Source organism: Fukomys damarensis, unplaced genomic scaffold, assembly GCF_012274545.1.
Source record: "Fukomys damarensis isolate Sample0158 unplaced genomic scaffold, DMR_v1.0_HiC HiC_scaffold_28, whole genome shotgun sequence".
NCBI classification, from domain to species: Eukaryota; Metazoa; Chordata; class Mammalia; order Rodentia; family Bathyergidae; genus Fukomys; species Fukomys damarensis.
This window is the reverse complement of record NW_022900940.1, coordinates 1,786,836-1,802,671: the sequence shown is the minus strand read 5'-3', so window position 1 is coordinate 1,802,671 and position 15,836 is coordinate 1,786,836. Positions and strand designations below refer to the sequence as shown.

At 37.9% G+C, this 15,836-nt stretch overlaps 1 protein-coding gene across 1 annotated transcript in view; it reads left to right on the top strand.

Moving 5' to 3' along the window:
• Positions 1–15,836, top strand: part of Suclg2 (succinate-CoA ligase GDP-forming subunit beta) — a 243,642-nt gene that overhangs the window by 102,056 nt on the left and 125,750 nt on the right. The window contains exons 3-4 of the mRNA XM_019205106.2: positions 8,667–8,766; positions 9,586–9,676. Of these exons, the coding sequence (XP_019060651.1) occupies positions 8,667–8,766; positions 9,586–9,676 (191 nt within the window). The remainder of the gene's footprint in view (positions 1–8,666; positions 8,767–9,585; positions 9,677–15,836) is intronic.

The window sequence follows — 15,836 nt, the reverse complement described above, 5'->3', positions numbered from 1 at the left end:
GAGTGATAGTAGATTGAATGTCTCCAATATATGCTTATTTGCTAGATGAAGGAAGTAAGACCCATACTTTGTAGCTGCTGCCACTAAACAACTGCTTCCTTTGAATCTTGATTACCTCCTGAGGACCTTTGCTAGGAGTCCTACTTGAGGACCCCTGATTGAAGCTCATTTAAGACCAGCGTGGTAAAATTATTATATATCTTAAAAGCATTTAATGTAAAAAACATAGATGATCCATGAATTTTTCTATTTATATAGTATTTAATATAACACTATAAATTCTAATAATTATAGGTTTATTGAAAATATGAAATAACAGATTTGTGCAGTTTGGAGTGCTGAATCCTGGCATGCTTTCCTGGTTTATTTGAAGTGATGGGATTGTGATTTCTAATTTAAATGGGAAACTAAGAAAGCCAAACAAATATAAATAGAAAAGCACAGTACAATATCTTATCTTTGTTGTTTACCTCTCACATTTTTGTTCCCAGTCCTGTCTACCAGAAAAATGAAAAAAAAAAAGTTTTTTAAAATTTGTGAGTACTGGAGATTGAACCCAGGGCCTTTGCACTGAGCTAATTTTCCAGCTCTCCCCACCTCCTTTTTTTTTTCTCAATTTTGAGGCAGGATTTCACTAAGTTTCCCAGGCTCGGCTTGAACTTGCAGTCTTCCTTCCTCAGCTTTCCGGAGTGCAGGGATTTTATCCTGGCTCTGCTTTACTTTTTTTTCAATAAAATCTAAATGTTGATGGACCTTTAACTGTTTCTAGTGTTTACCATCATAACTACTTTGTAGTGAAAAATCCTTATTTTTGTAGTCTACTTCCATAGAAATCAGATTGATCTACCAAATAGTTATCTGAGAACGTTGAGCAGCTGGTTCTCCTGATTGTCTCAGAACAGGACATTTTTGGGATTGGTGTGATTATTTTTTCTTCAGCATCAAGGAACCCATTCCCAGCCCTATTCCTTGATTTGCTTTGGGCTTAGGAGTCCGTGACAGGGAATTTGAATCCAGTTTGCTTTGCCGAGGAGCCTGCTTGGAGACTGGATCTGTAGAGGTAACTGGTGAAGTGTTCAGAAGAGAGGACTGGGTGGCAGGGGCTAGAGCTCTGAGGGTGCAGAGTTCTTGGGTTTAGTGTGAGGCTGGGCCAGAGCTCTCACCAGAGTATGTACTCTCTGGTACATGTTATACAGCAATGAGCTCTGTCACTAGGAGCTCAGCCACCTTGTTTTGGAGTCCCCTCTGAAAGGACCCACCCACATGAAGCTCAGGGATCTGCCTTTGTCATGGAGAGGGTGACACCTAGAGGAAATTTTGGTCAGGAGACACTGGGCAGGAGATCAGTGATGGTGGTCTGCAGACAGAGGGGCACACATGGCTGTCTGTAGGTACAGTGGCGCAGGAACGTGTTTCCTCAGGGGAGTGGCCAAAAGAGGAATTGATTTAAATTGGAGGAATCAGGAAAAGGCACAGTCTCCAAGTAGCAGTAATATTCCTATAAAAGTAAAAGAAATATTTTAAAGTATAGATGCAGCCAGAGGATGTATCTTGTATATACTTTTTAAATTTCATAGTTATTCTAATTGGCTTTGAAGTCTCTGTTCCCACCAGTGGTATGAGAGTAAGTGCAATCATGGCAGTTATGGGTATCACGTCTCCTTTGTTCCTCAATAGTTGTAGGGGGTGGGGAATAAAAATGAGCAAGATGCGGTATGCATACCTACCAGCCTCCCATTATATATCACAAATATCTAGTAATTAAAAACTGTTAAAGGGGGACAAGGGAATCCCCTTTTATTTCGTTTTATGAGGAAATTTCCAATTGTCTGCAGCTAAAGGAGGGCTATTTGTCCAGGGTTGACTTTTAAGCCACTCAGAAAATTTTCAGAGCTATTCGTTCTTGGCCTACAAAAGTTGTGGGCTCAGCTATCAGCTGTCTTTACCACCACATGTGGAGATTAATTCTGTCTCATCTTGATTATGTTAGAACACATTTCCCAGCATCCCTTTCCCTGTATAATTTTGGGCTGGATTTGACCAAAGGAGGAATTTGCATAGAATGCAGAATGTGAGTAGTCTGTGAATTTCATCATGATTAACTAGGTGGTGATAGTTGAGGAAAAGGGGCTGGCAGAGGGGCTGATGGGTCCCTTCTCTTCTCTACATCCAGCAGTTTTTCCACCTGCAGACACTGTATCACACCAGACCCAGATGCATTCCCTCCACAGCTCCTCCTTTGCCTCCCCTCTTCTACATCTGCAGGTGCTGGTTCCTCTGCTTGCCTCTCCAGGGAGACCTGAGGTCCTCTAACCCTCATTTTCAGATCATCCCTTTCTCACAGTTGTGTAAGATTTAATTTCTGTTGTAAGTCCTTCAGCCATAATTTAGAGTGGCTGTGCTTCTCTAATTGAGCAATGGCTCATGTCCGTGGTTTGGAAATCATGAAGAAAAATGATTTTTTCACAGCTAGTTTTCCTTTCCTTCAGGTATACCATAAAACACGTTGGAAATGCTTTCAGTGTTTGTAAATACTTTTCATTTTCTGTGACTGTCTTCAGGATCTGTTGAAGTTATAGATGTTACACACGTGTTCCCCCCACCCCATATTAGTATGTATCATGGTAGCAATCCATCATGTAATCTGTATAAAATACTGTGAATGTTTCTTCCTCTGAATTGTTTTTTGTGAAAAATTACTATTTCTTCAAGTGGCTTCATTTGTAAATGATTTGTTTAATGTCCTGTGGCTGCAACTTTCTAGTATTAGAAAGTCTTTGATTAACTACAGATGCTTAAATGAGGGCACATGGTTATTTTGTTCATCCATTTTAAGAGGGTCCTCTTTAAGCTTTTTCTAGAAATACATCTTTTAATGTAGTTAGCACAATCTATGATTGCTTTATTAGTATTAAGCTGCTTGAAGAGAGCAAGACTATGTCTAAATTGGTTTATTAATATTAAAATGCATAAAAGCAAGATTATGTCTTTTACTGTGAAGTAAAAGTAAGATTGTAATTGAATCGACTATTTTTAGAGGTAATTTTTGTTTAGCTTTAAAATTTTTATCACCAGTGAAGTGTGTATTAATGATTAGGGAAGCAATAAATAACCAATGACAAGAATAAAATAGTAGGTTAATTTACCCTCCTACCTCTAATGAGGCCTGTAAAATAGTAATAAATAGTATTTTTAACAGAATGGCAATGTGAAAAACCATGAATTGATACTTAATCTTAGAAATTTTCATAGGGACTAAAATCAGTATTATTTTCTTAAAAACAACAATGTTTTGTGCTAAGATAACATTATTTTTAAGTCAATAAACTGTTCAGAGTGGCATGACTATGCCTCCACAGTATCTGAATGGAAGAATTATTTTTGATAATGTGGAACTAATTGTATACTATACTTAACAGAAACAATTAGATTTAAATCTTGCATAAAAGCCTTATTAATAAAGAATTTCTTAATGGGAAATAATGTCTCCCTAGATAATGTACTATTTCCATTAAAAAATCCTTGTCCTAGACAGGGTCCCATTTTCATCTTTTACTTATATTTGAAATTCACTATTTTAAATATGTACAATAGAAGTTTCTGACGGGCAGCAGTCTCATGGGAAGCCAAGGATCTCTAGTTTAATTCAATTAAGTGATGTGAATAAATGGTTTATTCATATGTCTTAGAGCTTGCAATTCTCTGTCCCTAAGTTGATGAGCCCATGTCAAGCACCTGGGAAGTTGGAGTAATTGTTTCCATTCAGAGTTGCCATTGGGTGTATGGAAAGAATCATCACAGTATCCTCGTGTTCCCAGAAACCTAGTTACAACCTGAGGAAGTGCCTTTCAGCCTATAGGAGATATAGTAATAATTGAATATTGGTAACTGGTTTGAAGTTTGGGATTCACAAGTAATAATGAAAGGACAGAAGTTAGCTCATTTCCTTTGGGAAATTGGCACTTAGGCCTCTCATACTTATCTCCCTATAATTATATGTTCTTTTATAAAAGTTCATCTTTCCATAATATCTTTCAAATCTTCTCCTGCCTTCCCCTCTCCTTTCTGTTTGCCTTCTGGTAATAGGTTAATCTGAGATACTGAAATACATTTTAACAGTCTCAATTAGGATTCTATCAAACCTGATGAAAGGTGATCGCCTTCCACACTGCAATTACACACTGCAATTCTGTTCAAAACTGGATATTCCAATTTTGCTCCCTTCAGTGAACCATAGAAATTACAGTTTCCACAACAAGTCCAATGTTACTGACTTGAAACAGATGATCATTGTGGTAGTCATCTTACTGCAGCATCATGTACAGTGCTGTATTTTGCATGTAGGAAAATATATTTTGTGAGAGCAATGCTGAATAAAAAGTAGGTTGATTATACAAATACTTGATTCATCAGTAAACTGTTTTAAAAACAATAGTTGAAACTAAGTAGTTACTAACATTCTTGATTAACATTCTCACACAGTTACTGTGGTCCCCATTGTGGTTCCTAGCTGTGTCTCGTGAACATTATTTTACAAAAATAATAATTTCAGAATGCCATCTCTGAAACACAAAGCAATCATTTTTATAAAGCTTGCCTGATTAAAAACACTTCTTATTTATTCTACTTAAAGTTCTTTTAATGAATTTAACTTTTTTCCTTTAGATTTAACAATGCATCCAGTAATATTTGTTCTGTAGCGTAAGACTTAGAAAACTATAAAAATTGGCATCAAATTGTATTATAATTTGAATTACATTCGTGGTAAAGAATGAGAGACAAACATTTACAAAACATTACAATAAATAGGACTATGTGTAAGGTTTTGTTTAGGTTTCTAAGTAGCTTTCAATGTTGTTCTCTAAAACAGTACAGTGTTTGAGAGTCTTATACATTTTTGTCAGTCTGCCAAATATGTCTTCCATTGCTTTTTCTCCTAATATATTTAAAAACTATAACTGGCTGTTTCCAATAAAACAGTGTAAACTTGGCCAGGTGTACATACTGTCGGTTATCAGAAACTCACTGGAAAAGGAATGAAATATAGTACATGTATTGCATATTTAGGCTACTACATATTTAAGAGCAGGCACTTTAGAATTACATCAACTTGCAGTGCAATAATATGTTTATTAATGTATAGGTGTAATATATTTGTAAAACCTATCCCCGTTTCTCTTTAGCTTTTTATCTTAAAGTATGTTTAAATCAACTCATCAAAAGAAAGTTGAATTTCATGAATGGGACATTCTTTTATAACTCTTTGGGATAGGACAGGAGACAGTGTTTTTAAAAGGGGAAATTTGGGTGAGCTTTTGGAAAAACTGTTGAATAAATAAACTATTTTAATTAAATTACTTTGTGACCAGCTTTTCTGAAGTTGCTGTAGTGGTTTAGTATTTGAGATTATTTTTGTGAACTTACTCTTGGCCTGGAGTCTGAGTTGCAGAGTATTTGCAGCCTTTGAATGATATCTTCCTTTTCCTTTTTCTATTCACCCTCATAGTTAGGACTGGAGTTTAAGTTCCCTGGTGGAGCACTTGCCTTGCAGGTGTCAGGACCTGAGTTCAACCCCTAGCACCACAATGAAAACCAAGAAGAACTGTTGTCCTAATGGGTGGCTTCAGCATCCACCGTGTTGGCTTGGTCCACCATGTGGGCCTTCACCCATGTGGCCCATCTAGGCTGTCTTGAGTAAAGAGGAATTTCCTTGGGCCCTATATAAAATATATAACATAGTTAATCCATATAAATAACAAAATTTCCTTTTTTATATTTTAACTTGCTAAATTATTTACCAAAATTATAAGCCCAAGTTTAATAATTAAATAAGAAAATGTATACATCTGTGCAATAATAATGAAGCCCTGTCTTCACAGGTACACACTTTTCTAGGTGGGCTGAAATACTATATTAAGAATCACCATGTTTACTTGCCAGGCTGCACAGGTACACGGAACCCTTAACCTGCACAGGTCTGCACTGGTCTGTGAGCAGGAGTTTAGCACTACACTGTGCCCTCTTGTATGCAGTGTTCCTCGTTGTTACAGTCTGTCCTCCAGCACTGTGCAGTAGAGCTGTGAAAAATATCCCTAAAAATCTTATACTCTTAAGATCTTGGGCTAGGGATTTAGCTCAGTGATTTCACTGCCCTCCTTGCAAGTACAAGGGCCCAAGTTCGATCCCCGGTACCAGAAAAAAAGAAAAAAAAGTTAAGGTCTTGGAGGGACACATTACTAGCTGTCCAGGGCCATGTACCATCACTTCCATATCATGGCCTCTATTTGAAATGAGGTCAGATGGTAACGAGAGTAGTTGACAACTCTTCACTGAGGCTGCAGCCATTTCTTTGTCTTGATTGTTAGTAACCAAAGCTGATCTCATCACAGCCTACGTACTGCCAATTAACTATGCCCAATTAGGTGTGCTGTCTGGCTTTTAAGTTGAGCTGCTGGACAGCTTGGAGAGGTGCGCATCTCTCTCTTGTATGCTGAGGATATGAAAAATGATACTGGCAGTGGAATGCTAGTTAGCCTTTTAAAGGATGTAAAGTTATCACAATTAAACATTTGCTTAGACAAAAAAGAGTAAGTAGTTTTTTACACTTGATATCTTCTAAAGACAAATTAGAGATATCTTCCTACATACTTTTTTGGTAGATGCTGACAATAATTATGACAATAGCTGTCATAATTTCATTGTTTTTAAATGTGCCACGTATTTGCGTAATCATTTTAAGTACTGTATTTCATTTATGATAAAGGTACAAATTTGACCTCTTTACAAATTCGTGCTTCCTTTACCTTTCTGAATCTCATTCTTTATAAAAACAATAATAGGCGTCAGAGCTGTGGGGTTTTTCTTGTTTGTTTTGTAGTGGTAGTCGTGGAATCCAGGGGCCTCATGCAGGCCAAGCAAGTGCTCTTCATGGAGATACAGCCCCAGCCCTAGAGTTGGAGATTTTAACCCAGGTCTTGTTAACTCCAATGTCCTTGCTCTTTTTACTAGTCTTACATGCAGTAGCCCAAATATACAGTAAACTGATTCACTTGGTTCTTTTTCTGGTGAGTTTCTGATAATGAACAGTGAGCATAGCTTGTCTTCTTTTCAGCTTGATGGTAACCACTTTATTATGAATTACAAATCACAGTTAACTGATGATGTGAAAGCACAGACTGTCATCCAAGTGTGTAGAAGATTTATTCTAAGATGGAACCGTGTTTCTGGGAGGAAGGTGGCCCTGGCTTTCCGAACATAAGTACATGTAGGAAGAAGAAGACCAACCCATGAAGACTGTGACCTAGCCTTGTTGCTGTAAGAGCATCTGTGGCAGTGACCTTGTAAGCCAGTGTGAAAATCCTCCTGTAGAGCTCCTCATTACCTGTAGGGTAACACTCTGTGGTTCTTCCAGTTTTAACCATTGCCTGCCCACTAATGAGTAACAAGGATATAGTGAAAGTGATGGCTGGAATAGCCAACACTTAGAGATCTCTCACCTTGCATGAATTATAGGAGATACCGGTGAATGTTAGGTTTTCTTTAATCATCTCTGAAATGATTGTTTTGATTCTTTACAATATAAAAAGACAATAAATTAATTGATCACAGCAACCCCATAGAAGATGTCTGATTTAGTTCTCTGATTTTAAACAAATGTGACTCATAAACATGATGCCAGCTGTGGTCTTTGAAGATGTACATTTTTTGGCTTGATTTAGTGCATTCTCTCTCCCTCCCTCCCTTCTTCCCTCCCTCGTCCCACTCCCTTCCCCTCTATCCCTTTCTCCCCTTCCCTCTTTCCCTTCTCTGATTCTTTTTCTCCTTGTCTGTCCCTTTCTTTGCCCCACCACCACCACTTTCCTGTTTGCCAAAGGTATTGTCTATCGCTGAGTTCTTTCATACATCCAACTTTCCTGCTAGGCTCATAAGATACTCAGGCTTATAACTTTGTTTTAAGAGATGAAAAACACAAATTTCATTCTCTTTTTGAGTATGAGAAACAAATATTCCACAACCATTTTCCCCCAAGATTTTTTTCTTGCCAACATTTTTAAAAATATTTCTTGCTTTCAGTTTTAATCCATTTCGTGTGCTCGAGCACTTCGGCAGCGCATATACTAATCCATTTCTTCATTTCCTCTCCCCTTGCCCAGTCCTGTCAATATATAGAACAACTGCTCAAAACCTGTTGGTTTCCAAGAATACAGTTATTAAATATGGCCTTTGTGTCTTGTTTTCAAACCTTTTCCCTTCCTAACTTGGTCTTTACGTGTCCCACGGCTGACAGTTAGCTTCTCTGATGCAGATCGGTGCCCCATCACACGGGAGTGTCATGGCACAGTAAAACTAATACTGCCGTCCTGGGTTTACTATTAGCATCTTTTGACACACTGAACAGAACAAGAAGAGTGCATGCCTTACTTCTCTTGGGACACTTGAGTACTGGCTGCTTAAACTGGTGGGAAGCTTTGAATACTTTTGATAAACAGGCTTTGTATTTAGGCACACTGATGGTTTTTGAAGTTACTGTCTTTATTTTCAAAGTTGATTTGAGGGCACTTTTGCCTGGTATTTGGAAGTTATATATCATTATTGCTTTCTTTGTTGCTTATTAAACAAAAAGAAGAAAATGAATTTAAAATCAACAACCAACTCTTCTTTTTCAGATGCAAAAGAAATTGTTTTAAAAGCCCAGATCTTAGCTGGAGGAAGAGGAAAAGGTGTCTTCAATAGTGGTCTGAAAGGAGGTGTTCATTTAACAAGAGAGTAAGTGTACGGGTTCTAATTCCTTGTCTTTGAGCCACATGATTGTGGAAAGCATTGCTCATGATTGCAAGGCCCACTGAGGAGTGTTGGGGTGGGGTTAGAGCAGGCCACAGCAAGTAGAGGAGACAGGTGGTCCAGCAGTGCCCCAGATTTCCTTCTGCTCTCTTAAAGTTTTCTTTCCCTCTAATTGATGGAAATTGTATACTTCTTCTCTCCTGTACAATAAGCAGTTCACCATAAATGCTGGAAATGGTACCACTTGCAAATGAAATGCCGCTTTATAATGTCATTGCTATGAAAGAACCTCGAGTGGCTCTGTATTACCAGTGGCTTCAGATCCTCTGACCCAGTAGTGTATGCCTGCTTTCCTCTGAGTCCGTCTCCAGTGTTATCGCCCAACACTGAACATGTTCCTCTCATCCCTGGCCGTTGTATACCCTTCATTATTTACTTTAATCTTTATCCTCCTGCTCATTCCTCTCATTGTTTAGTATTTCCCAAAGTGTCCATTCTCAAATATTTATTCAGCTTTTGTCTAAATCTGCTATATATCTCAGCATTGTCTCTTTCTGATGATTGTAACTTATCAGAGCAAAAACATTGCAGAGATCAGCAAGCATCCCACATTTCTTGCTTTCACGCATTTGTATTTTGCTGTCAGCTCTAGCACAACACTAGGCACACAGGAGATGAGTGGAAAGATTTGGGTTCTGGGAATAGGGGTGGGCCCTATGCACTGTAGACATGAGGCTGTGTGGACTGTGCAGAAAATGACTTTCAACAAACATTGATTTTCTTTTCTTTTTTTCTCAACCTCAGCCCCAAAGTTGTGGGACAGCTGGCTGAACAGATGATTGGGTATAATCTAGCAACAAAGCAAACTCCGAAAGAAGGTGTGAAAGTTAACAAGGTAATATGGATGCTTTTGGTTATTTTCTTCATATATGTTTTAAAAAAAGAAAGAAAATCATACCTCAGTTTTGACAGCATGGAGTGAAGCACTGCTCTTTGGCAGTTTGCCATGTAATTTTTTAAACCTGTGATCTATTTGCAACTACTGTGCCTTTGAGAAATAAAAAGCCTTCTATAATTGTGATATTTTATTTATTATTTTTTGCATCTAGTAAAATTGAGTAGGGGTGAGTGATGAAGACAGGTATATTCTGTTTAAAGTTGTGCAGGGTTTAGTAGGACAGCCTTATACTGACGGAGGGGCACTTCTTCCCCCCTTTTGGCCCCACCTTTAGTCCTGTATATCATACTTACCTCTTGTGCTTCTCCCAAGTGCCCATAAACCACTGGTGGTGGGCCTGTGACACACGTGCTACAGCAGGCTGTTTGTTGTCATTGAAAGCCCTAAGAGGTTCACCTCACTGCCCTATACCATACTTTAAGATTTTGAGCTCCCTTCATTTCTGGTAGTATATTGTATCAGTGAAGTTTGCAGAGACACTCAAGTGTGTATAAGGTTGTACACCTTATATATGCATATACCCACATGTGCAACATAGACACATAAAGTAAAGCTCAGAGACAAGTAGCCTGTCTCAGCTGTGAACTTCTGAATGGCAGAGCTGAGGACAGAACCTACCTCTCCTACCACTTTTCTCAGCTGTGCAGTCTCCCTTCGTGCATGGAAGGAACAGAACCAGCTATTTGATTTCAGGACCCAGTGCCAATAAAATGGGCAGGGAGGGACCCTTGTTCAAATTTCAAGGAAGCTATAGTGAAAACAGATTCAGGAATAAAATTTATCTGGGCCTCCAGTCTGCCAGATCTAGGGAGTCATGGTTAGAAGGTCCTGTCCCAGTAGTAATTTGGGGCCCTGCTTTTTGGGGTAAGCAACTGTCTGTTCTATTGACACAGATTTATGATCTCTATCATTGTGCCATGCTTGTTGGACACTGAGGTAGTATTTTCTGTTTGTACTTTTCAGAGAGAAAATTTTATGGAAACCGCTTGACATGACTTAAAAACAATCACTAGGTAGTCCTCAGTGTATTGTGAGAGTATCTACCCTGTCCCATATAAGGACCCTAAGCTGGAGGGACAACGGAATCCTGACAGGTCATGAGCTCTGTCTTACTAGAGCCCTGAACCTTTCTAAATGTTGAGGAAGCAAAAAGAAAACTGCTGTTGATCATTTCCCTCTACTGCTGCCCCTTCAGTGGGTGTGAAAAACTGTTTAAAACTCCAAAGTATTTCATCTTTGTTGATTTTTTCTTTTTCAGCCTGGAATTCTACTTTTATCACCCTTTAAATCTAATTATGATCTTTTACCTGTGTAACTTACTCAGAATTTTTTCACAGACAGCATAGTATTTTTACTTGTAGGGATTGTGTTTTACATGGTCACATGGGACTTTGGAGTTTGTGAAACTTTTTAAAAGCACATAAAAATGTACACACAAAGCAAATTCACACTATATAATAATAGAATTCAATGTAAAATTAGTTTGTAGATACATTCTTGAAATAGTGGAGATAATGGCATTCTTCTAAATTGAGTCATTGCCAGAAAACTACAAGTGATTTATTTTTAAATAGTTTTTTGGTTGCAAAAGTCCTTAACACATGTAAAAAATTCCAATAATACAAAAATTTAAAAATTTTTAAAAAGTAAAAGTTCCTTGTGCTATCACCCCACCCTGAAATAATTGTTAAATATTCCCTTTTTCCTTTTTAAATGTAAATTGTCACTTGTCACATTTCCACAACCACAGCATGTAATAAACAATCTGAAAGACTTTGCATGTAAATACATATGATTTCATCTCTTCTTTTTTGTTGGGGGCATAGTGTTCCCATGAAAAAATGTAATTAACATTTAACTAATCACTCATTGGTGGGCATTTGTTTTGAGTTTTTTAGGGGCAGTACAACAGTGAATGTTCTGAATACTCTAATATATGGAAAAGGCTTTAGACATTATAATGGCCATGTCTTTCATTTTCAGGATGTGCAAGTAGAGAAAGTCCATAGAATGTTGCCAGAAAAGCAACATCTGGATCCAAAGTTTTTGTTTTCCAAGTTATTCAGTGTCCACTCCATCTTCCTGGATCCATTAAGGTTGAGAAGATGAGGAACTGACCTAGACTTATGGATTAAGTCATTACTTAGTATTTACCATGCGGCTTGACAGAACAAGGATAAACTTTTAATGATTTACACTACATGAATCATAAGAGTAAGAACCTGCATACGTTTGTTATGTGTTTGAGAGGTATGATCTGGGCTACTTTTATTTGCAAGGCATAGTGTTGGTTTCTGGTATATAGCAATGATGTTTTCAGGCAGAAAGTTTTTTTTTTTCTTTTTAGTATTGTGTTTAAAGATGTTCTAACATTTAATAGCCAATGCCTAATTTTTAAATAGGTATAATAATAATTTGCTAGGAAGGATTGTTATAGATTAAATCAGTTATACACACTTAAAAACCCGAGACAGGAGGTGTTCGGTACCTCTGTCACAGTATGCTCGGCCTGTGGTAACAGTGCTGCTATTCAGATGGCTTATAAACAATGGGAGTTTCTTATAATTTGGAGGCGGGAGTCTAAGACTAGGACATTAGCACATTTGGTGTCTAGTGAAGACCCATTTATAGAATGCCGAGATTTTGCTGCTCCCACATGTGGGAACACGTGTAGCTTTCTGGGCTTCTTTGCAGAAGAGTACAGATCTCTTCTCTCAGGCTCCTCCCTTACAGTCGAATCGGTCACGAAGGCTCTACCTCTAGTTGCCATTGCATTGAAGATGAGCTTTCAGCATAGCAATTTTGAGTGAGCACAAACAGTTCTAAAATGTTACACGAATGAAATCAGGTAGTATTATATAACCTTTGGGAAAATTTTTTCCAGTCAGCTTCATTTTATGGACATTCCTGGAGGGGCTTGTTTCAGGAGCGTGTGCCTCTTTATTGCTAAGTAGCATTCTGAATACAGACAGTTTGTTTAACCATCATCTGTTGAGGGGCCTCTGGCCTGTTTTAGTTGCTCTGCACCCTCGTGTAACTGGATTTTTGGTGTCAATGTGAACTTTTCCTTTTGGGGAGATATTGTTGAGTCCTATGTTGGTTGTGTGACTCATTTTTTCAGAAATTCACAAATGTTTTCAAAGGACTGTGTCATTTTATGTTGCCACCTGTAATGTATGAGTAACCATCCTAGCTAGCACTTGGTAGTGGTATTTTTTTATCTTAGCCATTCTGATAGGGGTGGAGTAATACTGCATCCTGATTTTAATTTGCATTTCCCTAATAGCTGAAGATGTTAAACTCCTCTTTATTTACTTACTTGCATCCTGTATATTCTCTGTGATAAGCTGTTCTTCAGGCTTGCTGTGGTCTGAATGCCCCTTCCAAAATTTATGCTGAAACTTGATTCCCATTGCTGTCGCATTAGAGGTAGGGCCTTTTGAGAATCCTTCAGGGCTCTGCTGTCAGGAATGGATTACATTACGGTTCCTTCTAATAGATCTGGAGGGACCTAGCTTACACCTTTACTGCACAGTGGCTCTCACTAGCTGCTGAGTGATAGCACCTTAATTATGACTTCTTAGACTCCAGAACTACAGGGAAATAATAATAATTTGTTGTTGTTATTTATTTTGAGCTGGAGTCTCACTTTGTTGCCCATGCTGACCTCAAACTCATGAGCTATGATCCCTGTTCTTCTGCCTTTAAGTGTCTCAGATTACAAATATACACCACACATTTAGCTTAAGTTTTTGTTCTTTGTACAGACTCTGGTATTTTGTTATAGCAGCACAGATCGTCAAAGACAGTGTGTTTTGTCCATTTTCTGATTAGATTATTTATTTTATTACTGTTGAGTTCTGAGATATATCCTGGATGCCAATCGTTTGATGTGTGCTTCTTAGATGTTTTCTCCTGTTATATAGCTTGTACATTCCTGTCCTTAATGTTTTGTTTCATTTGGTTTTTGGTGGAGGGAAAATGTCTTAATTCTGATCAAGTGCAGCATAACAATGTTTCTTTTATGGATTGGGTTTTGGTATGAAATCTAAGAACCATTTTCCTAGTCCAAAGTAACAAAATTTGCTCATTTTTCTATTTGTTTTACATTTTTATACTGTATATTTAAGTTTTTGCTCAAATTCAAGTTAACTTTTGAAGAAGATGGTAGGCCTCAGTTGAGGGTCTTTTTTTCAACCTGTGGATGTTCACTTACTCCTGACACACTTTCTGAAAAGGCTTATCTTTCCTACTAAAGTGCACTGGCACCTTTGTCAGAAATGCACTGGATATATTTGTTGGTCCTGTTTTAGGCTTCTCTGTTTTCTTGCATTGGTCTATCTATTTATCCTTCTACCACTATACAGTCTAAATTACTACAGCTATGTAAGTTGTGAAATGGTGGAGACTGATTTTCTCATTTATTCTTCTTTTTCAAAGCAGTTTACCTATTTCAGTTCCCATGCCTTTCCAAAGTTAAAATAACCTTATCTTTATCTGTAAAAATCTTGCTAAGATTTTTGTGTTAAGCCTTTATATCAGTTTGAAGAAAATTGATGTCTTTGCTATATTAAGTCTCACAGTCCATTAATGCATTATGTTTCTTCTTATAGTTAGATTGGCTTTGATTCCTTTCATCGATACTGGATAGTTTGGCTTAGATTTTGTTAGATTTGCACCTGTTATTTATCTTTTTTTCAGTAGCAATTATAAGTGGCACTGGAATCTCAACTTCATTGTCCAGCCTGTTTCTTGATACTTGGTTTTAATTCCATTCTAAATGCTTGTTAACTTTTTCTAATGAAGCTCCTTGGACCTGGAGATTTCCTTATCTCTTCCTATTGGCATTTCTGTTTTGCCAGCTCCCCCAGCATCATGTCACAAGCAGAAAGAGGACACAGAAGACTCCCCACCTTATATTTCAAGCTTTCTAGCTTGTTTGCCTTCTTTTTTATAACTTCTAGAGTCATCTTCAGTGATTTATATATTAAAAAAAAGAATTGGAGTTCATATGAAAGTTCTAAACAGAAATTTGGGAGTCTGAATATACAATTCAAAGTGTGGGCAGTAGAAATGACCAATGTGAAGACAATGTCAGATCTAGGGGACAGGGCTGAGATCAATGATTAGTGAATGAAAGATAGCTTAAAAATAAGGGAGGCACGGGGATTTAGCTCAGTGGTTCTGCTGCCTGCCTTGAAAGCATAAGGACCCGAGTTTGATCCCCATACCCCTTAAAAATGGGAGACAGTTGAGCAAGAGTACAGTATCAGGGGACCATTGAGGCCTTATCTTGGCAAAACACAGTTAATGTTCTGCATGCCATAACCAGCTCATGGGCAAGGTGACGTTGGGCCTTAGACAGCTATAGTCATACTTTGACTATGAAATGATTTTCCCCAAAAAATTATACGTAGAATGGCTCCAGATAATATCCTTCATTGTTCTTATTGAGCATATAAATTCAGACAGCCTCTTTCAAGGGCAAGTTGATACTACTTACCAAAATCTTAAATATTCAGAAGTTAAACCTAGCCATCTTACTTTACAGGGATATGCCAATTAAGGAAAGATATCTGCAAAAACTAATGACTTCAGTAGCGTATTAGAAAAATGGAAATTCATTTAAGTGGCTGTGAGTAGGAACATTGTTAAATAAATATTAACATATATATACTGAACGATCCTAGGGGAAAAAAGAGATCCTACAAAAATGTCCTAGTTGTAAGGTTAAGATTTTAAGAAAAGAAAGCTTTCTAGTGTGTACAGCATGCTTCCATGTGTGGGATGATTCTCTGTTCCTGTAGTGCTTGCAGATAGGTACAGAAAGGGACTGCATTTACTCAAGTTTTTGAGAGCAAAGAGCACCTGGGTGAGGCATTGAGGGGGTAATGAATCCTTCCCCACTTGCGTTTTACCCAACCAGGGTCCTGGCCAGTGGCTGCCTTCTCCAGGGAAGCCAGGAAGATGCACCTTTTCCTAAGCAGCATAGAGGATGTGGCGGACATGCATCAGATGGCTGCTTTCACTCCCTTGCTTGTGTACTTTTGGGAGGCTTTGCATTATTTTTGAACAAGCATGTATTGTATTTGTAAAC